Raw genomic sequence first — 26,235 nt, 5'->3', positions numbered from 1 at the left:
CTTCTGAAAGATAAATTGGGAAACTGGAAAAGACAAATCAAAAGCTGAGATTGTGCATACAAGTCTTCCATCTGTCTTTACAAAGGAGTTAATAGTGTCATGGAAAACTGTGGGCAGATGAGCAAATTTTCCCTGTTTAGCATTACTTACCTAATGCAGGAAGAGGTGCAGTTACATGCAAACAAGATTATGGTAGATAAAGCATCTGACCCAGATGGCATCTATCTAAAGGAATTAACCTTTGTTGTTGATTGCCCACTGTGGGCCAGATTCACAAATGAGATACGACAGCGTTTCTCCTGATACGCCGTCGTATCTCTGTTTCTATCTATGCGACTGATTCATAGAATCAGTTACGCATAGATAGCCAGAAAATCCGACAGGTGTAATTGTTTTACACTGTCGGATCTTAAGATGCAATACCGCGGCCGCCGCCGGGGGGAGTTCGCGTCGTAAACCAGCGGCGGGTATGCAAATTAGCAGTTACGGCGATCCACGATGGTTTTTCGCATTCGCTACGTCGCCGCTACGCTAGTTTCCCGTCGCAAAGTTACACTTTTTTTTTGGTGCCTTAACTTTAGTCAGCAAGTGTATTGCTGTCTAAAGTATGGCCGTCGTTCCCACGTCGAAATTTAAAAATCAACGTCGTTTGCGTAAGCCGCCCGGGAATACGGAAGTACGCTACGCACGTCGCCATTCAAAAAAATGACGTCACGGCGCGCAAAGCACGACGGGAGTTAGGAAACGGAGCATGCGCAGTAGGTCCGGCCCGGGAGCGCGCCTAATTTAAATGGCACACGCCCATTTGAATTGGCCCGCCTTGCGCCGGAGGCCGCGGGCCTAGGTTTTCATCGCAAGTGCTTGGTGAATCAGGCACTTGCGATGACAAATTTCGGTGGTGTAACGTATCTAGGATACGTTACGCCGCCGCGATTCTACGTGAATCTGGCCCTATATGTATCTTGTGTTCTCAGACTCTCTTTCAACTGGGATAGCTCCTTAAGGCTGGAATAGGGGAAACTATAGACCAGTAAACCAGACCTCTGCCATATTTAAATTATTGCAGGATACGGTATATTAAAGGCAAAAAATATATATGGCAGACAATAATCTAATAACAGGGAATCACTTTGGATTTTTGAAAGGTAGGGAGCATCTCATTTATATAATCAGTTTTTATAGATGTTGGAAGTGATATGGATTTGATATGTTTGCATTTTGGGAAAAAAAAACAATACTTTTTAATACTGTTTTTCATAGTAGCCTGACACAGAAAGTAATAATGCAATGACTGGGGTGTAGGGCCACCGTAAATGAAGAACGGACTACAAAGGGTATTTTAAAAGCAAAACGTTTAATGTAAAAAGTAGGTCAAACATAGTGGTGTACCAGAAGGATGGCTGCATCAAAAATAAAGACAGAAAAGCAACTTCCCCAGCCCAACAGAGGGTCTCTTGTTGGGCTGCTGCTAAGCACAATCACAACAGTCTGAGCCTAATTAAAGCTGCAAATGCACAAGTTTGTAGATGAGACAAAAAGAACAACCCCCCCCCCCCCTCCCAGAGATTGGGCATCCACTAGTGACTAAAGGAAAACCATCCCCTCGCTTGTTTTGTTTGGGTATATCTTTTTGCATAAAGTTTGCACAGAAAATGCAATCATATTTCAAGACCATATTACCAAAAAAATAACTTGTATGCCCCAATAAAATACTATGTATGTATACAAGTAATATAAGTATTTAATGATAGTTATCACCAAATAGACCCATAACCAAAATGTAAAGATTTCTCTGGTTCATTAGGGAATATACGGTTGCAGGAGTATCATCACTCAAGGAGACAAGAAGTAATCTAATTTTGTGAAGAACTTTGATTTGCTCATGTCTCTTAGTAATTTATGACACACTATTAGGCATTACTGGTCTGCCAGACCATATTTTAGTTAGACAAATTATTTACTCTCACTAAAACCCTTAATTAATGAGACGGGGTGTGAAGACATGGAGCTGTAGGGTATTGGGGCCAAAGAAGGAGCTGAACATAAACCCCTGGGAGAGGAGGCTGAGCAGCAGCTAATACTTGGTTAGGAGGGAAAAAAGAGGAAGCAAAATTGGTGGCTGAACTTGTAAGGGGAATAGAGATGGCAGAATGGTAACTGGTTGCTGACCCCACCGGTGTATAAAGCAGGCAACAGCTGATAAAAGAGCATTGGAAAGGGCAGAACAAGAAAGTGTAGGGACTGACTACAGAGAAAACAGGGCCTTACATTTTTTATAATGATAAAAAGCTGTTTTACATTTTTGGAGGGTTTAAGCCAGTGTAATTTTATCTAATATAATTTGTAAAGGTTTCGATGAATGAAAAGGTCATAATGTATAAAAAAAACCTCTTTAGATCAAGCAATAAAAGTAAAGGGCCAGATTCACAGCGAGAGTACGCCAGCGTATCTACTGATACGCCGGCGTACTTTCAAATTACCCGCGTCGTATCTTTAGTTTGTATTCTCAAACCAAGATACGATGGCATTTGGGTAAGATCCGACAGGCGTACGGCTTCGTACGCCTTCGGATCTTAGATGTAATACTTCGACACCCGCTAGGTGGAGTTCGCGTCGTTTTCCGCGTCGGGTATGCTAATTAGCTATTTACGGCAATCCACGAAGGTACGCACGTTCGTCGCATTCTCTTACGTCGTCGCTAGTCGGCTTTTCCCGTCGTAAAGTTACGAGTGCTATTTAGGAGGTGTAAAATTAGACCATCCATGTTAAAGTATGGCCGTCGTTCCCGCATCGAATTTAAAACTTTTTTTTTTTTGCGTAAGTTGTCCGGGAATAGGAAAGGACGTAACGCACGTCGCCGTTCAAAAAATTACGTTGGTGCGACGTCATTTTGCGCAAAGCACGGCGGGAAATTTAAAAACGGAGCATGCGCAGTACGTTCGGAGCGGGAACGCGCCTAATTTAAATGATACACGCCGCATTTGAATTTGAGATACGTTACGCCGCCGCGCAAGTACCTGAATCTGGCCCAAAGAGTGTAGGAGACTATGTCAATAGGCTTTGAGCTTGTGGCGATGGAAAAATGCAGCCTGCTTTCGAAATCATCTTGAGACATTTCTAAGATCATTTAGAATTTAATGACAGATGCTTTTAACCTGCATTTGACCTCTTTTTGATCTGAATGTGACCTGCTTCAAGCTGATTTTGCGCTCCAATACACTAGTACAGGGAGAGAAGCAGGCCTAATGCAAACAAAAGCCTATCAACATTGGCCCTAACTGTAATAAGTGTCACAAACCATTAGCTCATTGTGTAAACTACAGGTAACCAATTCAAACTAATTACTAAATTACTATAATACCGCTATAGTCCCTTTGCCCCTATATGTTCTTATGGTCTTTTTGGGCCTTTGGGGTCCCATTAACCTTTATCTATCCAAAATTACTAAATTAGATGAGGGCAATATATACTGATTATAATATTACTTTTATAATGTGTAGGAAATGTAAAGATACAGCATAACAGCCTTACTTAAAAATATAAATCATTCAGGGATTACATCCTGGTTCATGTTGAAGTAAACAATTAAACAGAAAAAACATTTAAGAATTTCAAGATGATATTAGATTGGATTTTCTCCATTTGGTTTGACATAATACATCTGTATTTCTATACCTTTAATTTCAGTTCCCAATAAATTTGGGTAAATTTCACATGTTATATTCTATTCCTAATGCCTAGTACACACGTGCGGTTTTTCCGTCTGATAAAAATCCGATGGTTTTCCCAACAGAATTCCTCTCAGGCTGCCTTGCATCTACACGCTCAGACAAATGTCCGCCCATCCAAAGCGTGGTGACATGCAACAAGGGGAAGTTCAATTCCAGCAGCGCCACCCTTTGGGCAGCTTTTGCTGATCCCCGTGTTAGAAAAGGTTTGGTGAGAGACGATTCATGCTTTTAAGTCTTCGTTCTTTTCAGTCCGTTACAGCGTGATGAATGCGCTATATCCATTAGGAACGCTTGTTTTACCAGAAAGAGAGCTCCCGTCTCATACTTGATTCTGAGCATGCAAGGTTTTCTGCCCGTCGGAAAACCATACAGACGGACGGATTTCCCGCTCTGATTTGTGGCTTGAAGGGAAAAAAAGATCCTGATCTCTTTCTTTGTCCGGCAGTTTTCCCATCGGAAAAACTGTGATGGAGCATACACACGGCCGGGATTCCCGACCAAAAGCTCTCATAGCAGTTTTCACATCGGAAAAAACGATCGCGTGTACGAGGCATTAGTCTGTGCTAGTCTAATTAACACCATTCACATATATGGTAAAACACTTTGTAGACAAATTTTACAAATATTGTTATATACTTATACAATTTAAGTACTTGAGCAATGCAGTTTAATCATGTTTACCTGTGAAAATATTTTAAAATAATATTTGTTCTTTAATAAATAGGAAGTTTACGTGGGAAAAGAAACTCTGTGCACCATTGATGGCCTTCACTTTAATAGCACGTACAATGCAAGAGTCAAGGCCTTTAACTCATCAGGGCTTGGACCTTATAGTAAAACAGTAGTTTTGCAGACATCTGATGGTAGGTAAATCCAAGAATGTATTCTATTAAAGATGTTTTTTGTTTGTTTTTTATTATGCTGGAAATTACCCTGATATCGATCCCAGCTTTGTTTCTGTTGGACATAAGTAACGATCCATCCACCATCTTAAACTATTGTAAACATTTTTCTAAAGCAGTGAAAGTGATATTCAACAACCATTCACTGCAGTTTCATTTTTTTATGCGTTTTAAATTATGGTGATTGATTCAATTGCAGTGAATATTTGGCAAATGTCACATCTATCGCTATATAAAAATGCCCCTTAGTTTTCTGTCTGCTTTACTATGGCAAGAGAAAAAATTGCCTTTATTGTAAAACCGCTAGTCCACCTAAAATTACTGAATGTAAAAAATGGATTGTGAATGCACTTCCCATATTAAAGCTGACATACATGAGCATCGATTGTCTGAAAAATATGATAAAATATAGGCCAAATGGATTGGAAATCATGAGCACTCTCACACATTCCCTCAATGGCCTGTGCACATACTTAGCAGTATTCCTAATGTTATAAATAAAATGATGGTCCACAAGATTCGTACACCCACACTTGGGGTCCCACCACTGCGCCAGGAACACACTAAATATACATTTATAAATGAAAAGCTGCCACTTTAAATTAAACAAAATATGAAAAGCATTTACCATATAAACAAATACAAGTAAATTGTAGCGCTAGTAGCTAAAATCATATAACACCCAGTGACAAGTGTTGGTGACTAGTAATCTGATGATACAAAATATATAAATATGACCAATTACCTGTGACTAGATAGTCCATATGTAAGACATGAAGTCTCAAGCAAAACAGCAATCTTGAATTCTTCCACCACTCCACGTGCACTTGGTGATTCCACTCCCCTCTGGGTATGCCCTCACCAGATGAAGATGCCTTGCACTCTCATGCTCGACAAATCAGCATCAACCCTCACAGGGTTAAACATCCACCGATATCCAATCGTGAACCCGATGTCATAAACTCTCCAAATATAATAAAACAAAGTGCTCCAATAGTGCAGTAACGTTGTGGTAAATATATTTAAATTAAAAAAACTTTAAACATTACACTCATATGAAAACAGGTATATGAAAGCATGTTTATATCCACTTGCAGCAGCAAGTACTGGCATGATATAGTCACAGCGCACCCAGTGTGTGCGAACTGTGTCTCACCCACACGAGATCATGAACCATGGAACGTCACTTCCGGTATGGCGTCAAACCTCACAACTGGTTGCCGCACAGTCATCATGATTTACTCATGGGATTGGCTGTATGGCACGGCAACTTCCCCTTTTATAGTATCTCATCTATTTATGACAGCAAACATCCTATGGCGCATGCGCTAGCTTCGTGTACCCACAACCCTATTGCAGCCAGTCCTTCCTCTGCTTACAGTTGACTAAAGGGGTATCATATTAATTCAATTAAGCATATTAATACAAAAAATATACAACATCACACATAAGCGACTCTGCAACTACTCATAACTAATATAATGCATTAAACAAAGAGAATGCAAGCTATATAATTAGTACAGAATCACATTAACAACCCAATTAACATAAACACATTGAATTAAAATATGTCTATATAACATTTAATTAGTTCTTATAAAACCACAAAATAATGACTTCATAAATTATATCTAAACCAGATGCCTAAAATTAGACTGACAGACCAATTAAATCATATTAAAAATTATTTATAAAACAATTGAGATCCAGCTCAATGTTTAACCCTCTAGGAGCATGAGAGCGCAAGGCATCTTCATCTGGTGAGTGCATATCCAGAGGGGAGGGGAATTACCAAGTGCACATGGTGTGGTGGAAGAATTCATGATTGCTGTATTTCTTGAGACATCATGTTTTTTTTTTACGAAAGGCAAATCCACTTTGCACTAAAGTGCACTTGAAAGTGCAGTCGCTGTAAATCTGAGGGGAAGATCTGAATGGGGGAAGCTCTGCTGATTTTATCATCCAATAATGTGCAAACTAAAATGCTGTTTTTTATTCTCCTTGCATGTCCCCTTCGGATCGACAGCAACTGCACTTCCAAGTGCACTTTCAGTCCCCTTTTAAGTGCACTTGTAGTGTGAGAGAGAGAGAGAGATACACAACGGGTAAAATAAGTATTGAACACATCACCATTTTTCTAGGTAAATATGTTTCTAAAGGTGCAATTGACATGACATTTTCACCAAGTCAGTAAAAACCAATGTAATTCATACATACAAATAAACCAAAACAAATACATTTAGAAATTATGTGTAATGAAATGGAATGACACAGGGAAACAGTATTGAACACCCTAAGTGAAATGTTTTTAATACTTCTTACACCATTCTTTTCTAGTTGGTAATGACAGCTTCAAGATGCCTCCTATATGGAGAAATTAGTTGCATGCATTGCTCATGTGTGATTTTGGCCCATTCTTCCACACAGACAGTCTTCAAAGCTTAAAGGTTCCATGAGCCTCTTCTATGAACTCTGAACTTCTTTCCATATATTTTCTATTGGATTTAGGTCAGGTGATTAACTGGGACATTCTAGCAGCTTTATTTTCTTTCTTTGAAACCAATTGAGAGTTTCTTTGGCTTTGTGTTTGGGGTCATTGTCTTGCTGACATCTACACCCTCGTTTCATCTTCATCATCCTGGTAGATTGCAGCAGATTTTTATAAAGAATGTCTTGGTACTTTTTCCATTCATCCTTTCTTTTAATGATATGAAGTTTGCCAGTAACGTATGCTCAGTAACAGCACCATGATGTTCCCACGTCCAAACGTCACTGTTGTTATGGGGGTGTTTTTGGGGTGATATGAAGTGCCATTTGACCTTCAAACATGGTTTTTACTATGGCATCCAAAGAGTTCAATTTTGCTCTCATCTGACCAGAATATATTCTCCCGATATTTCACAATATTTAAACAAGCTCCAACATGCTTTTTCTTCAGCAATGGAGTCTTGCGTGATGAGCATGTATACAGGCCATCGCAGTAGAGTGCATTACTTATTGTTTTCTTTGAAACAATTGTACCTGCTAATTCCAGGTCTTTCTGAAACTCTCCACAAGTGGTCCTTGGTTCTTGGACAACTCTTCTGATAAGTCTTTTCACTTCTCTTTTGAAAACCTTGCAAGGAGCACCTGGTCGTGGCTGGTTTATGGTGGAATGATGTTCTTTCCACTTCCAGATTATGGCCCTAACAGTGCTCACTGGAAGATTCAGAAGTTTAGAAATCCTTCTGTAACCAATGCCAGCTGTATGTTTTGCAACAATAAGGGTGGAAAGGTCTTGAAAGTTCTTTGCTTTTACCCATCATGAGATGCTTCTTGTGAAACACCTTGGTAATGACACACCTTTTTATAGACCATCAGACTGAACCAGCTGATATTTTTTTTAACTGATTTTTCTTTTATTAAGTAAGAACAAGAACTTAACGTACAGACAATTAGTTAAATTGCACAACAATACATATCATAAGGAGGGTTTTTAGGGTGGAGATTAACCCCAGGGTTTACACCTTACAGCAAAAAAATAAATAAAAAAATACCACCATATATGCAAGAGAAAAGTATGCCCTCTACTCATAGCTACCGAACCTATTTGTGGATCATGCATGTTAATTACCTGAGGGATTGGGGTTGGGAAAAGGCAGGGAAAAGGGAAAGAGAGAGAGAGGGGGGGTTAGGAGCAACATCAACCTTAGGATATGAAGGCGGGAGCAGAAGGGGGAGGGAAAAAAAGGGTGGGGGATAGGGTGCAAAGGATAAACCAATTCAATTGAAAAATCACGATCAGGTTTCCACAAGCTGAATAATGGGACAAGAATTGATCCAGTTGGACCAGATTTTATCAAACTTCTTTGGGCAATTTCTGCTCTCATACGTGATTCTTTACAATGGTAACACAAAGTTAACAGTTTGCTGCCATGAGGCTTGTGTAGGGGAGTCCACAGACTTCCATCTTAATAAAATTTCTCTTCTCGCAAAAAATAAGGTAAAGGTAAGACAGAGCTTAGTATCCCTATCCTCCAATATTTTCCAAGTCATTCACTAGTAAGACAAGTGGGTCCAAAGGCACAATAGTACCACACAAATCGCTCAGAATATCAGCCACTGATTCCCAATATGGATGGAGCTTATGGCAAGACCATACCATGTGCCAAAATGTGCCAGGTTCGATGGTGAACCTAGGGCACAGTGGGTCGAGTTGGGGGTAAATATTAACCAGTCTTTGAGGGGCTAATATTTCTGTGAAGGAATCTAAGTTGTATAAATCTGTCTCTTGCTGCGATCATGGAAGGGGCGAAGAACCAACTGCTATTAATTCACAAGAATTTTGCAACGAATTATCGGATTTTTTAATTAACTAAATTGAAAAAATCCGTGAAGCGATTCATCAAAAGAGAACCTCCACCAACTCCCCTGTAAATCAAAAAGGCAATATTTACACAAATTTGCCGCAATCAATTAAATTCAGACTAAAGTCCATCTCCATCGACACCACCAAAAACATCATTGGAACCCTGCGAGACAGCACAGCGCTTAATGATATCATCCCCACTAAATTGTTAAAAGAATGTGCCGATATTGTGCCGACTCCGCTGAAACAAGGCAAAATTAAACCCATTCTTAAAAAACCCACCATCGACCCCAAAGACCCAAACCATCGTCGACCCATAACAGGCCTAAACATTCTCTCCAAGGTAATGGAGAAAGCAGTAGTGCAACAGCTACAACATCATTTAGACACCCACAAACGACTGGATCCACTTCAATCGGGTTTCTGTCCTGGTCACAGAAACAGCACTTCTCAAAATGTGGGATGACGCTCTTGAAGCTGCAGATGAAGGAGAATCTTGTCTTCTGGTACTGTTGGACCTGAGCGCAGCTTTTGATACAGTAGATCACAAATTGTTGCTGACTCGCCTAGCTGAAGTAGCTAGAGTGGCAGACTCCGATCTATATTGGTTCTCCTCCTTTCTGGAAAATCGATCACAGATAGTAAAACTAGGTCCTTTCACTTCTGAAAAACGCACTGTGTCATGCGGAGTCCCTCAGGGATCACCCTTGTCGCCCGTACTATTCAATATCTAACTCCGCCCTCTCCTCGAAATCATCAGTAACCAGAATTTACTCTACCATTCCTACGCGGATGACACCCAACTCTACTTTCGCATCAGCAATAAAAAGGATCATTATCTCGGACTAGAGAAATGCCTTACTTTGATAGAAAATTGGATGAAGGAGAGTTACCTTAAACTCAATGGCTCAAAAACAAAACTTCTTCTGCTCCACGCCAACCGAAAGAGACTTGCCATGACAACATGGATACCCCCGGCCATTTTGGGACAAACCATCACCCCTAGCACCAAAGTCAAAAGTCTCGGAGTCACTTTTGACTCCCACATGACAATGGATGCACAAATAAGTTCAGTAGTCAGCGGATCCCACCATCTGCTGCGCCTGCTACGTAGACTAATTCCCTTTATCTCAAAAGAAGACATAGCAGTCGTGGTGGGAACGATAATCAACTCCAGACTCGACTATGCAAACGCCCTTTACCTTGAACTACCAAAGTACCAAATTGCTCGTCTACAAGTCGTCCAGAATACGGCGGCTCGACTTGTAACAGGTAAAAAACCCTAGGAATCACTCTCCCCCACCCTTAGATCCCTTCATTGGTTGCTCGTAAAAGACAGAATTACGTTTAAGGCACTTTGCCTGACGTACAAATGTGTACAAGGAAGTGCGCCCCAATATCTTTGTGAAAAATTAAAATGTCACAACCCCAATCGTGTTCTCCGTTCTACTAACCAAAATCTACTCCAGATACCCAAGGCCAGATACAAGTCCAAAGGAGAACGAGAATTTGCAGTCCAAGGACCTAGACTGTGGAACGCTTTACAAACCAGCATCCGAATGGAAGTGAATCACCAGACCTTCAGAAAAAAACTCAAAAACCATCTATTCTGAAGGCAAAACATAGTAGGAAATGGATACCAAGCGCCCTGAGGCGATTCAGTTTGCATGTGTTGCGCTATACAAGTTTCTCACTCACTCATTAATTTGCGAGGCAGAATTGCTTTCTAATTACTCATTCCAGCTGGTGTCTTGGTTTTCCATGCCTTTTTGCACCTCCCTCTCTTCATGTGTTCAATGCTTTTTCCCTGTGTCATTCCATTTTATCACATTTAATTACTGAATTTTTTTTGTTTGTTTGTGACTTGCATGAGTTGCATGAGTTGTTACCGACATGTGGTGAAAATTTCATGTCAATAGCACTTTTAGAAATATATTTACCTAGAAAAATAGTGACATGTTCAATATTTATTTTACTCTCTGTGTATACATACTGTATATATATTTTATCTTACCCTCCCTAAAAAAAAAAATATGTTTTAATGGACTTATCTCTTGGCTATGATTAATGATTCCCTCTTTCAATATCTTTAGCAGTACAACTATGTTCTAAGTCAGGCTCCCTACCCCTCTCCCTTATCACTCTCTCACTCCCATCTATACTTGGTTACCTAAATGTTTATATTGCAGTTGTTTTGTTATAAATGTCTAAAAATTGTTTTTTCTTTCTTGCAATTCCAGTGGTGGCTGGAGCTCCATTCTTTGGGGGGCTCGCTTGTAAGCCCACTTGACAGCCCCGCTCGCAAGCCCGCCCGCCAGCCCTGCACTTACTCCTTGCAGATCGTAGGTGGTTTCCTGGATTTTCCTCCTGGCCAATCCATTCTCAGGATCTAATTCCTGTCCTGATTGGCTAGGAGGAGAAGCAGGAAGACAATAGCAAATGTTGATTTGTTATTGTCAAAAGAGCAGTGCTCTGCGCCTCGAGGCCAACCCTTTTAAAGCCAATTAGAGCCTCCAACTCTCAAGTGCTTCACAAATAAATAAAAAACCTGTAGAACTCTATGCATCCGGCAACCAGCATGAAGTTTAGGGGCCAGCGCATAAAGATTAGGGGGACGGCACCCCTCCGCCTCTTATGGACGGTCTGCCGTTGTGTAATACCCTATATAATCATATAGATATAGCTCTGTTTTTGGAAACAAGTTTGTTTTATAAGAAGGAGCATAGGCAGGCTGTGCTCACCTTCCCTGTGTGCCCCCACCACCAAAGCTTTTCAGATATGATAATTAGGGATGTCCCGATACCGATACTAGTATCGGTATCTGTACCGATACCGAGCATTTCCCTGAGTACTTGTACTCGGGGGAAATGCTCCGATGCCTCAGCCGATACTTGGGCAGTCAGGGGAGTTGCAAGTCTTCTGCTCCGTGCAGTCTTTCCTCCCCCCGTGCTCCGTGCCGCTCTTCTCTCCTTCCCCTGTCAGTGCCGCTCTTCTCTCCTCCCCGTCAGTGCAGCTCTTCTCTCCCCCCCGTCCGTGCCGCTCTTCTCTCCCCCCCCCCCGTTCGTGTCGCTCTTCTCTCCCCCCGTCTGTGCCGCTATTCTCCCCCCCGTCCGTGTCGCTCTTCTCTACCCCCGTCCGTGCCGCTCTCCCCCCTCAATTTGTGAGGATGGAGAGCGGAGGTAGGAGCCGCTAAACCCGGCTCCTACCTTTTCCGAATGGACAGAGTCAGTGATCACTGACTGTCCATTCACATAACTGAGCATCGTAAACTGTGTTTACGATGCTTCAGTTTATGAATGGAGAGGAGATTCATTTCAGCTGAGGCTGCAGAGAAAGGGACTGGGGAATCTGTGTCCTTAGTCCCTTTCTCTGTCTTAAAGGGGAGATTTATTGTCTTTTAAGACCCCTGATATCTCACCAAAGACAGGACAGGGCTGAGAAAAAAAAACAAAAATTGCAATAAATATTTAAAAAAATAAATAAAAATAAAATGTAAATAAAAAAACCAAAAAAAAAACCACACTGACAATTCACTCCCCCCCCCCCCCCAAAAAAAAACAACAAAAAAAATCACTGTAAAAAAAATATTAAAAAAATACCGCCACTGTCACATGACATTAAAAAAAGTATTGGTATTCGGTATCGGCGAGTACTTGAAAAAAGTATCGGTACTTGTACTCGGTCTCAAAAAAGTGGTATCGGGACAACCCTAATGATAATATATGACATTCCCCTGTTTACTCATAATGCAACACTGGGTAACACTGGGGAACAGGTAATCACTAGGTCAGTGCTGTCACATGAGAAAGGAATCAAGCTTCGTACACACGACCGGTTTTCATGGCAGGAAAACTGCTAGGAGAGCTTTTGGCTGGGAAAACTGGACGTGTGTATGCTTCCTTGCAGTTTTCACGACAGGAAAAATGGCAGGAATCCCGGCGGGAAAATGGAGAACCTGCTCTCTATTTTCCCGTCGGGTTTACCATCTGACTTTTTCCCATCGAGAAAACCGGTCGTGTGTATAGGGCTTCAGACAGATGAGCCCTAAGCAGGTTCCAGCTTTCAGAAAGTCATAGCACACGCAGAGTGAGTTGCTCTGGCATCAGATCAGGCCAATATGAGTATTCTATGAAGTGAATTACAAGCCGCCTATGGTGCCTCCTACAAAGCAAACCTGTTACTCTGCCTAGTATGGATAGAATACAAGTTCACTTTAGGAAATGCAATTATTTAAGAAGTCAATTTGTCCTTGCTAATAGAAAATTTTGCTTTTCTCTAGTGGCATTTTTCACATTTGACTCGAATACTGCACATCGGGATATTGTACTGTCCAATGACAACATGACGGCCTCTTGTAGCAGTTACGATGACAGAGTTGTTTTGGGCACAGCTGCATTCTCCAAGGGAGTTCATTACTGGGAGGTACAAGTTGACAGATATGATAACCATCCTGATCCAGCATTTGGTGTTGCCAGAATTAATGTGGTAAAAGATATGATGCTTGGAAAAGATGACAAAGCCTGGGCTATGTATGTAGATAATAATCGAAGCTGGTTCATGCACTGCAACTCTCATACTAATCGGTAAGTCATAATTGGTGAGAAAATATTTTTCATTCATTTGAATTTTAAACCAGTGTAACCTGGGAGGGAACTAGTTCTGAAATTTACAAAAATGAGCACATGTATGTGGAAAGGCTGGCTTTATTTTCACATATTTGAGAAAATGTATCATGGCAAAGAAAAACATATAAAATTGGCTATGACTAAGGCTATTTGCCAAAACATGTAAACTGTTCTTATCGTCACGATTCTATAGCTAAATAAAGACTTTAATACAGATGCGTGAGTTGGCAGCTCTCTTCATCTATCTGCAACACGCAAAATACAGTAACATATAGCAGTAAATCAGCAGTGATTAGTCAAAAGTAAAGCTATGCACTTTGCACATCGATATTCTTCATATATATACACTATTTATGCTGTTTGTCCCCACTTGGCAGATTCATTCTTACTAAATGTCCTAATGACCACTATTACCAGGACAGAAACATTTTACAGTTGTTAGGAAATAACTAGATGGAAAATCTATTCCAGTTGTATCTGTCAAAGGCTGACTTTCCTACAGACTTCCCCTGGCTTTCATTTGTATCTCTGGGGCTGGAAATGAGGAAAAATCTTCAGAATTAAAAAAAAGAGTGCCGCTAGCATAAAAGCTTTGGCTCCAGGTTTGGTGATCTCCCTGAACACTCTTTAGTTATTGCTTCTTCAGAAATAATGTTTTAGCTCTGTCACATCAATCAATGCTCCAAACTGAGTAATGCCCCGTACACACGACCGGATTTTCCGACGGGAAAACTGCGAGGATAGCTTTTGGCCGGGAATCCCTCGCAGTTTTTCCGATGGGAAAACTGCCAAACCCGCCGGCAAAAAAAAGAGAACCAGCTCTCTTTATTCCTGTCGGGATTCCCGACTGACTTTTTCCCGTTGGAAATCCCGAGCGTGTGTACGGGGCATCATAGTTGTTTGTGTGCTTGAAACATATACTATATTACCAAAAGTATTGGGATGCCTGCCTTTACACATACATGAACTTTAATGGCATCCCAGTCTTAGTCCGTAGGGTTTAATATTGAGTTGACCCACCCTTGGCAGCTATAACAGCTTCCACTCTTTTGCAATGGCTGTCCACAAGGTTTAGGAGTGTGTCTATGGGAATGTTTGACCATTCTTCTTAGGCCTCGTACACACGACCAAGTTTCTCAGCAAAAAACAGCAAGGAACTTGCTGGGAGATATTTTTTTGCAGAGGAAACCAGTCGTGTGTACATTTTCGTCGAGGAAACTGACGAGAAACTCGACGAGCCAAAAAGAGAGCATGTTCTCTATTTCCTTGACGGGAATGGAGAAAATTGGCTTGTTGAGTTCCTCGACAGCCTAACAAGGAACTCGACGAGGAAAACGATGTGTTTCGCCCGTCGAGTTCCTCGGTCATGTGTACGAGGCTTATTTCCTCGACGGGAGTCCAAATTGGCTCGTCGAGTTCCTCCATGGGCTGGTTTTCGACGAGAAACTCGGACGTCTGAATGCTAACAAACCCACGCTTGCTCAGATTAAAGTATGAGATGGGAGTAAAAGTAGCATTTGTAATGGAGATAACACATTTTTAAAGCTGTAACAGACTGAAAAGTGCAAATCGTCTCTTACCAAACTTTTATTTAACACGCAAACACATGAAATTAGCAAAAGCAGCCCCAAGAGTTTAGCCAGTGGAATCGAACTTCCCCTGCCGTTGTATGTGTTGTATGTCACCGCGTTTGAGAACAAGGAGATTTTGGCTTGACAGTGTGTACGCAAAGCAAGCTTGTTGAGTTCCTCGACAAGCCTAACAAGGAACTCGACGAGGGACTCGATGTGTTTCGCCTGTCGAGTTTTTCGGTCGTGTGTACGAGGCCTCAGAAGTGCAATTGTGAGGTCAGGCACTTATGTGGAGGAGAACGCCTGGCTCACAGTCTCCGCTCTAATTCATCCCAAAGGTGTTCTATCGGGTTGAGGTCAGGACTATGTGCAGGCCAGCCAAGTTCCTCCACCCCAAACTCGCTCATACATGTCTTTATGGACCTTTGTGCACTTGTTTGCAGTTATGTTGGAACAGGAAGGGGCCATCCCCAAACTGTTCCCACAAAGCTGGGAGCATGAAATTGTCCAAAATGTCTTGGTATGCTGATGCCTTAAGAGTTCCCTTCATTGGAACTAAGGGGCCAAGCCCAACCTCTAAAAAAAAAATAACACCTTAGCCCCCCCCCTCCACCAAATGATTTGGACCAGTGTACAAATCAAGGTCCAAAAAAGACATGGATGAGCGAGTTTGAGGTGGGGGATCTTGACTGGCCTGCACAGAGTCCTAACCTCAACCCGATAGAACACTTTTGGGATGAATAAGAGCGGATATAGCGAGCCACGCCTTCTTGTCCACATCAGTGCCTGACCTCGCAAATGCGCTTCTGGAAGAATGGTCACACATTCCCATAGACACATTCCCAAACCTTGTGGACAGGCTTCCCAGAAGAGTTGAAGCAGTTATAGCTGCAAAGGGTGGGCCAACTCAATATTGAACCCTACGGACTAGGACTGGGATGCCATAAAGTTCATGTGCGTGTAAAAGCAGGTGTCCTAATACTTTTGGTAATATAGTGTAGTTTCAGTTTTTCTCTTTTATCTTGCACTGTCAATTTGTATATTGAATAAAATAGTTTTTTTATGTTGTCATTAAAGCGGAAGTCCGCCAAAAAAATATATATTAAAAGCCAGCAGCTACAAATACTGCAGCTGATGACTTTTAATGTATGGACACTTACCTGTCCAGGGCACCCGCGATGTCGGCAGCCGAAGCCTATCTGTCAGTCGGCTCTCAGCTGCTGCCGCCGCCATCCTCGGTAAGGGAATCAGGAAGTGAAGCCTTGCTGCTTCACTTCCTGGTTCCCTACTGCGCATGCACGAGTCGCGCTGTGCGTCCTCAATGGTCCCTACTGTCTTCTGTGACCTGTGTGTCTCCCAGAAGACAGTGAGGGAGGACAGAGTAGGCGCCGGAAGTGGCATAGGTCACCTCGATCACCGAGGTGATCTATGCCCGGAAGTGGGAGCAAATACCTGTATTACACAAATATCTGCTCCCTCCTCCCCCTGAAAGGTGCCAAATGTGACACCGGATGGGGGGGAGGATTCCAAAAAGTGCAAGTTCCATTTTTGGGTGGAACTCCACTTTAAAGACCTCTGAGCGGATCCTTTTTTTTAGATAGTGACATATAATAGTAAATACAATTTAAAGATGCAGGGTTATTTTTCTGTTTGAAAACTGTATACAGGCCTGTGTCAATGGACTATAGGTTTGTTTTGTTGGGCAATTGATGCTTACTTTGGGATGCTTTCAAGACCATTCAGAATTCATTGACAGGTATTTTTAACTGCAGTGTCCATCCTTCTGATCTGCATTTAACCTGTTTTATACATTTTTCTTTTATCACCATTAAGTGTTAGCTCTAATGTGCCACACCCTTTAAATAATAGACAAGTTAAAAAGCATTTTTTAAAGGTGAGATTTTTAAGGCACAACTCACAACTACTAGACAAAAAATACATTCATTATTATTGGTATCAAAATTTAGAAGAGTTATACATTTATTACATTCATAAAACCATACTGGAGGTCATTTCAAAACAAAAACTTGCTCTAACTTTATTGGCATTCCCTTAAACTTGTATGGGGAGAAAAGTAGTTTGGATGTGAACAAACGGCCATTGACAGAAGCCCTTATTTAATCCTCAGTATTTTTGTAGTAAAATAGCACTGTGTTCCACCAGTTACCTGGATTTTTTTTTATGTATGTATGTATGTATATAGTACAGGCTGTACATAAACTACTAACATATATTTCCATTTACAGAACGGAAGGAGGTGTAAGCAAAGGAACCACAGTTGGCATACTCCTTGATCTTAATAAACACATACTAATATTTCATATTAATGGCAAGCAGCAAGGACCTGTAGCCTTTGAGAACATTGATGGTGTGTTTATGCCAGCAATTAGTCTCAACCGAAATGTACAAGTAAGTCTGACAAAACCTGCCGCCATGTGACAATCTATCTCTCCGCATAAAGTTCCAAAATCATACCTTATCTTAAGGTAGCTATTTTCAATTAGTTTAAAAAAAAAAAACCTGTGTAGCAGACCTTTCCTCTAAGAACTGTTGTTCAGTTATCTGCAGAATTCATGTGGTTCATACATCGACATCTCAAGTGTTGCTGACTACTGATGAAAGCAGCAGGACTGAGCAATTATTTTACAATACCTATGAGTATGCTTAATTTCAGAATTGGGGAAGGGAAACATATTTTGCTTTCAATACTTTAAGTGTTAAATTGATATTTTATATATTTTTTTGTAAAAATATCTAATAATGAGTGCATCAGTGACATTATTAGCAGTGCTTCATACTATCCTATTCATTTTGAAAACCTGTATTGAGGTGAAAAAGAGTAAAGCTGGCCATAAATGCACTGAATATTGGCCAGTTCAGCAGAAACTAACAAGTATACCAATTGACTTTGGACTTTTTGAAAACTTCCACTTGATCAGTGCATGCAGCCAGTGGACTGCAGAACTGATCAGTGTATTCTGACAGTAAGGGAGTCCCACTGCAAGAATACAATGACACACAACGCAAAATTGGCTCTATTTTTTGGCATTTAGCTCAATTAGCTGGCTGGCTGAGGGCAAAAAAAACTGATTAATGTATGACTCAAGAAGAGAGGTAGGGTGAAGAAAGATGAGCTCTGTCAACAGGAATTTTTCAGCACAGCAGTTAAGCTTGAACTGGTAGCCAAGAGCTCCACCTCTTTGTTGGAACCTTTATAAGCAATATTTTACATTTATTCTTCTAAACAAAAAGTATACTATAGTATTTTTTTTTACATTGTTCATACTAAATACAGAACATAATATAGAAAAAAACACAAAATTTACAAAGAGCCACACTTTTCTAAATACTGCATACTACAAGATATTAAATAGGACTAAATTCTAGATATTGAACACTGAGGAAAAATTGGAGTGCTTTAGGAACATAGTAAATAAAGATATTAGCCAGCGCATTCAAATGGGCATCAAGTCTAAAAGGGCTAAGGTTAAACCTGGAGGTACTAAACTTTAACATAAAAAGACATATTAAAGAGAAAAAAAACGGCCTTTAAAAATATAAGGCCAAGGAATCATTGTTGGCCTTCAAACACTACAAGGAATCCAATAAGAAATTAGTGCAATCTGAGCAGCTAAAATGACTACAAGAGGCACATAGCGGAGGAGAGGTCAGAGCATATAAGCCCCATAAATAATGATCAGGGAAATTTGGTTACAAATGACAAGGAGAAGACAACTGTGTTAAATGCATTCATCTCCTATGTTTTTACAAAGGAAAAGGAAGGGTATAGTATTCAAGACTGTATCATTAGCAACCAGATTACTTACACCTGAAAGTCCTCAAAGAACTTAGCCAGGTTATAACCAGGCCATTATTCCTGCCAACGTAGTACCAATATTCAAAAAAGGGCAGAGATATACTGTATACCTGGAAACTACAGACCAGTCAGTCTAATATCGATAGCATGTAAACTGTTAGGGGGGGGGACATAATGGAATATATCCAAGAATTTGCATATTGCGTATCTTTAGTAGTAATCAGCATGTATTCATGAATGATTGTTCTTGCTTGACCAATCTTCTAACATTCTATGAGAAAGTGAGCTGCCATCTAGATAAAGGAGGCCTGTGGATGTGGTGTATTTAATTTTGCAAAAGCATTCGCTACAGTTCCCCAATAAGGCTTAGACCAGGGGTACCCAACCTTTTGAAGCATGATGGCCACTTAAGGGACTTGGTAGCCGGTCGCGGGCCAAAATAAAATGGAGCGGGCGGATGGCAGATCCATGTCTGCTCTGCATATGCAGAGCAGACACAGACACAGCCCACTATACTTTTGGCTTTCCTGCACTTTGCAATAGACTTCTATTATACTCTGCAGGTTTGGTGAATTTTCAGAAAGCTCACTAAACTCACAGGTAATAACAGAAGTGTATGGCCCCTTTCACACGGGGCGGATCAGTAATGATCCACCCCGTGAACCTCCGCTTGCTCAGCAGGGATCGCTCCGTTGATCCCCGCTGAGCCGGCGGATGACAGGGCGGTCCCCGTACACTGTGCAGGGACCGCCTTGTCTTTTCTCCGCTCTCCCCTATGGGGGGATCGGATGAACATGGACCGTCTGTCTGTGTTCACCCGATCCGATCCGCCAGACGGATGGAAAAGTAGGTTTTTCCTCCGTCACACTTTGGCGGATCTGAGCGGGTCGGATGTCAGTGGCTCCATAGAGGAGCACGGAGCGCCCATTCAGGTCCGCCTAAAAAACTGGCAGGCGGACCTGAATGGGCCGCCCGTGTGAAAGAGCCCTAAGGCTCAGTGCAGACGACCCACAGGTGCACTGCTCTGCATCTGCGGGTCAGTTTGAAAGCAGCACAGTAACCACTGCAGAACAGATATGCCCATATATATTTATGGTAATAAACTGACCTTTAATAACAGTATTCTATTCTAAACCATCCCAGAACAGGAGGTCGCGGACCACATCAGAGGGCTCTGTGGGCCAAATGTGGCCCCCGGGCCACTGGTTGGGCACCCCTGGCTTAGACCTTAGTTTATGTACCTGGATTGAAAACTGGTTACAGGAGTGTGTACAAAGGGTGGTGATAAATAGTGAAAACTCAGAATGGTCTGCAGTAGTAAGGGGGGAACCCCAAGGCTCTGTCCTGGGACCAATTATGTTTAATTCATTCATAAATGATTTAGAGGTTGGAATAAATAGCTCAATCTCAGTATTTTCTGACGATCTAAGACTAAGCAGGACAATAACTTCACAGCAGGATATAGAAACTTTACAAGAAGACTTCAAATTATGTTTATTCTGCCACTTTAAAAAACTCTGGTTTGGACATATGGTGAGTATGCCATCCAGTTCTGGTCACCAGTACTCAGGAAGGATGTGCTGGAAATGGAAAGAGTCCAGAGAAAGGTAACAAAGCTAAGAATGGGGCTGGTGGACCTTAGTTAAGAGGAACAGCTATAAACATTAAAAATATTCTCCCTGAAGAAGAAACACTTACGAGGAGATATAATAGCAATATACAAATACCTCAATTGTGATTCTAGCTTAGGGAACAAACTATTCAGTTTCAAGGAGCTTAAAAAGACACAAGGCCCCTCAATGAAATTGGAGAAGAGGTTCAACCGTAAACTGCGTAGGGGGTCAGTGGTGTCAGTGGGAAGTAGATGGGCATGTTAGCAAAGTCAATATACAGGGATATGAGAAATTGACATAAAAACACACATACACAACCACACAGGTTGAACTGGATGGACTTTATATGGTGTCTTTATTCAACCTTACCAACTATGTATTTATGTAACCAGACATTCCTTGTTAGTCTCTTGCTTTAAATGTTAACCTATTATTACAATGTTTTGTCTCTGCAGGCTACTCTCCATACAGGCCTGGAAGTGCCATCAATCTTTAGACAAAGCAAACCACCAAGTTGAATCTGTTCTCTTTTCAATGGTGCAGAATTTTTACATTTCTCTGTTTATAAGTGGGGTATCATTATCATGCAGGGCTTAAGATTTTAAAGTGGCCATTTCACCCACATTGTTCATAGTTTTCATGTAATGTTTACGTAACATCCTTAGATTGCCTATGTTGAAGGAAATGCCAACATCGTTGTTTGTGAAACATGGGAAATGAAAAGGCTGTAGTATGCAATTAAAACAAAAATATGCTAAATGAAGGCAAAGTTTAGAAAAAAACATGTATTAAGATCACAATGCAAGGAAGAAAAGCATGGTATTCCTTAGGATATTAACATTGCGTATGTATGTAAATATTAATGAACCAAGTCTACACAAATCTTTTCCTGGCAGTGACAGTATCGAGTATAAAGCAAGGCAGGAGTAAGGGGACTACCACTCCTTTCCCAGTCACACTACTCAGTAGGCTTTTCTATTGTTTCAGGTTTTTTTTTAGAAATTATACAATTCTCTTGGTTCCTGGCAAATAACACACATTTACCCAGTGGCATATGGAAAGCATATACCTTTTTGCCCAAATTGTTAAATATTAAAAGTAGTTAATTATTTAAAAAATGAATAGGAAGATAATTTGTTAGTTTGTGTAGTTAGTGATTTAATGTTATGTCTTTAGAGGCTGTGGAACTATAACTGAGAATTGGAAAGCAGCCTTTGGTGCTAAACTGTTCTCAATGACATGTACAAGTGTTTATCTTTTGCCTGAAGGACCATGGGATGATTCCAGGACATGGAGGACCTGTGCTGTCTTACAGGCATCCTTAAATACAGGGTGACTTACTTCTGACATAAGTCTATACAGGGTTATTGCAACCTTTCCAAGAAAGATTTTCAACAGTGAAAGGAATGTGTTGATGTAGTGACTGACTTCATATAAACCTACAAGTGCTAACACAACACTATATGTAAATATATAAAGTAATTCATGTTTTGTGCATCAATTAAGTGTGCTACAAAACACAAAAATTCATGCCATTCTCTTAAATTGTTATGTTATAAAAAAAAATTAACATTTACATCTGTCAGAGTCACTGATTCACCAACTGAAAGCTTCATGTTTCAGTCATCACAGTTTAAATTAACTACAAAATGCAGAAAGCAGTAATGTACAGTAAATCAGGTTAACCTATCGAACATCAGATTTCATCAGTTTGACTACAGTATACTATTGGTTGTCACAGGTTACTCATGTTTGTGCCCTCTACTAAGATAAGGACAATTCTAATCAAAATGTCAAAGCATTTACCTTCCAGTGATGTCTTTATCTTAAAGCTAAACTCCAGGTAGATATGAAAAAAAATAAAAATAAAAATGCATTCATTAAGATTTATTACATCTAATTAGTAAAAAGTAGGTACCTGGATTTGACATGGCATTAGTCTCTTGTAATGGCCTATACAGTAGATGTGGACTAATTTAGAGAGTCAGGGGCAGTTCTATTGGCCAATCAGGTGTGCTGCAGTATACTCTATATGTACTAACAAGAAATATGAGTATACTGGAGGAGATGAGGAGAGTGCAGGGAAATGGGCAGTCTTTTGCTGCTCTTTGCCTGTGCAGTCACAGGATAGGGCAGGGAGGTGGTTCATCTGGTTCCTTAACCGCTGCAGAGAAAATGCAGGTCACCAGCCTAGCAGAACTGTGTAACATTTTGGGACTGGAATATATGGACAGAAATACAGATATTTTAGTAGGTAAAAAGCTCTTATATAGGTATATTATCTATGTAGGCGTGCCTAATGTTCAGTAATAAGGCACCTCTAGGCCAGTGTTTTGAATAACAAGGTTAGGGGGGTAATATAAAGCCAAAAATACAGCTAATTGTGGTTAAATTATAACATATTTCTATAACCTAGCCATTTTGGACACTTGTGAGTAAATCCAGCAAAAGGTATTGGGTGTAATGGTTATTAAGAGGTACTACAAGGCGTTCACTAGCTCAAGCAATGTACAGTATACCTACTTTCCCTTTCCCTTTTTTCTTGTTTGGTGGACTATACATTTAAAGAGTAGCAGTACATATAGAGCAGACAGCATGCTGCCACTTGTTGTACATTCAAGTTTCAGCTTTGAAAACATAATAATGAGATTAAAGGAGTTGAGCGTGTACAGTGGGTAGGTGTCACTTTAGGCAAAGGATGTCTATATAACACTTGTATTACTTCACCATAACAGGGCTGGATCAGGAGATGTATTTTCTTATCCCTTTAACCCCACAAAAATTTTCATTATAAGGTGCCCCATATGTTCACTTTTCTGGCAAAAGCAGCCTCACTCTTACTATATGGTTATGACAATCTGATGGTGTGAGTACAGCCACTTTGCACATAGCTCAACTCATCATGAAGTAATAAGTAATTGTGAACCAAAATGTCATTTTAAAATGGATTAAAGATGCGTAGGGGGAAATTATTTTTAAAAATAATAAGGTTACGGTTTAACTTAAAGAGTATCCCTGCTCAATGATAAGCTTAAAATTGGGGACAGAAGGATAGGGAATTGCTGATTTAATGAGATGATAATTAAGAGGCTTCTTTTTGATGTTAATAGAACACTAGTTTACTTTTTCGCTATCACAATTATAGGATAATGGAAAAAGCATGTAACATAGATGCCATTATACAAAGAAATTTTATGAAATTTACACTTTTTTAAATAGGCATGATATAATGTCAAATATGCCAAAGAAGTATAACTAGAGAGGACATTATTAGTAGAAGCAGTTAGCAATATATTGGCCATAATTAAAATTTAAAGACAAACTACGGGCAGATATAAAATACACAAATTAATGTTGCTGGGTATCCAATAATAAGTTAGTAAATGTATTTATGTTGATGCAGCTAGCTTAAGTAACTGAATTTGACTTGGCATCAACTTGTTGCTGTCCCTTAAACAGCAGAAGAACATGCTAATAGAAGAAAAGATTTAGCAGAATGGTGTGCTTAAAAGTCTGCAGACCAGGAGAAAGACAGAACACCACTGTATTCCATAAATATAGGTGATGTCATGTGGTTGTGTTGTATGTTGGGCTTTGTAAATCTTAGGCCTGGGTGGATACAAATAAAAATGCTCAATGGGTAATATATGTATTTGATTTGTGTATATAGCTGTTTGCCTGGAGTTCAACTTTAAGATATAGATAATATAATTGGTGCATAGGACACAAAAAGAAAGATAAAAATGAACTTATGTTTTTATTTATTGCATTAAAAAAGCATATTGTAGCATAACCAAACATTTTAAAGTAAGTGGATATGTAGTTGGTTTGCTTGTGTAAGAAGGATACAGAGACTATATACGGTATAAACTGTGTTGGGAGAATAGCTGTTTCTCCAATTGCCAAAGCTATATGAGCTTGTATGTGTGCACTTCATGAAATTTTTAAATGGCATTACAATGGGGAGACATCTCTGCAGTAATTTAATGTTTTAATAATCTATTGCCTTTATAAATGTTATAATGGTAAGAGTGGTGTCATTTAGATTGAGAACTACTTTAATCTTTATGGTGGTTGTGGAATAGGATAGGGAAGTGTTTCCCAAAGTATGGGACTACATGTATTTACACAGGTGTGGCTTACACAGGCAGATCACTCATCAAGAATGGTGGTAGTGAGAGATCTACCGTTGCTTTTTTGTGTTTTGTGCTACTGGTACACACCTCCAATATTTCTTTCTGACAATGCATACAAACTGCTCTGTGTCGTAAAGAGATCTACAGTATATCGTTTTATGTAGAGGCTGACAATATTGCTGAGTGTGATAACCAACACTGTCACTGTCACTCTGCAGTTAAACCTTACTCTGCATTGCTTTTAAATATCGGGCTGTGTTTGACAGTCATATCATGGTGAGACCCAAATGGAACTATAAATTTCACTGTGAAATTGTTACAATTTGTTTCTGCTTGAAAGAACTCTTGGATCATTTTATTTTACCAAAAGTTGCAAGGACTAACTGCTCGTTTATGTCCAAGGGTACAGCAATTTTATTTTCCCGATCTTTCTCTTACACAGGCTCCTTTACACCAGTGGTTCTCAACCTCAGTCCTCAAGTACCCCCAACAGGCCATGTTTGAAGGTTTTCCTTTATCTTGCACAGGTGCTTTAAATCAGAGTCAATGGTTTAGTATTTTGGACAGCTATTTTAGCAAAGAGAAATTCCCAAAAAATGGCCTGTTGGGGGTACTTGAGGACTTTGGTTGAGAACCACTGATCTACAGTGCTATATTGATCCCTGCAGGCTCTTTTTCCCTACACTCCATCTGTATCCCTACATTGGACATGAGGACACCAAGGGACAGTCCATTGCCACAGCGTAGGGGAGCACCGTCTGCCAGCGAAGAGGAGGATCAGGTAGGCGACAGTGCTCTGCGGGTTCCCTACACAGAAATGGGCAGTTAACCTCTGCAGTGAGGGGGCGCAGCTCTTCTGTAAGTAAGGACTTCTAGTTTTCCTGGAGTTAGTCTTTAGAAGTACATCAATATTCTAGATATTCTCTGGAAATTAATTCTTATGTCTTAGAGTGTATGATGTAAAGGCAAACTTTTTTGTTTTTGTTGTGGATAGAGGAAGGATTACCCATATCAGGGTTTTTTATTGCGGTTTGTGTCCCCTCAAGAGAAATTCACCCTCTGTTTGTTCTGGTGATCAGACGTGACTTATGATCCAAATTTAAGGGGCCCATTTACACTTTAGCATTCCACTGTGGTGCACAATTGTTAATTCAGCCTTTTCATTATAAATGAGCTGTACAACATGCATGATCCTTTTTTTTTTTAACACAGTACATACAACGCATTGTATATGCATTTAGGTGTGTTGCAGTGGGCCCTGCTGTAAAATATATTGGTGTGCCATTCACTGTGAATGACAAGGCAACACATTGCACATAGAGCAGGTGCATTGCTATGCATTGTGGTAATGTATAGGAACAGCGTGCATTGCCACAATGCACAAATAGGATATGGCCCTTAGTTGTCAAAATATAAACAAGTGGCCCTTAGAGTTGTCACCTGAGCAACAAGTGAGGGAAAATCCTTCAGTATGCACACCCATCCTCAGACA

General features: G+C 40.4%; 1 protein-coding gene across 2 annotated transcripts in view; it reads left to right on the top strand.

Moving 5' to 3' along the window:
* Nucleotides 1-25,267, top strand: part of TRIM67 (tripartite motif containing 67) — a 117,914-nt gene extending 92,647 nt beyond the window's left edge. For both annotated transcript variants that reach the window (XM_040350944.1, XM_040350943.1), the window contains exons 7-10: nt 4,456-4,594; nt 13,261-13,564; nt 17,424-17,586; nt 21,063-25,267. In XM_040350944.1, coding sequence (XP_040206878.1) covers nt 4,456-4,594; nt 13,261-13,564; nt 17,424-17,586; nt 21,063-21,125 — 669 coding nt within the window. In that variant the 3' untranslated portion in view covers nt 21,126-25,267. The remainder of the gene's footprint in view (nt 1-4,455; nt 4,595-13,260; nt 13,565-17,423; nt 17,587-21,062) is intronic.
* Nucleotides 25,268-26,235: the final 968 nt, after the last annotated feature.

The sequence above is a fragment of the Rana temporaria genome, chromosome 4 (assembly GCF_905171775.1).
Source record: "Rana temporaria chromosome 4, aRanTem1.1, whole genome shotgun sequence".
NCBI lineage: Eukaryota > Metazoa > Chordata > Amphibia > Anura > Ranidae > Rana > Rana temporaria.
The sequence above is the reverse complement of the archived record's forward strand: the minus strand, read 5'-3'. Positions and strand labels throughout refer to the sequence as shown.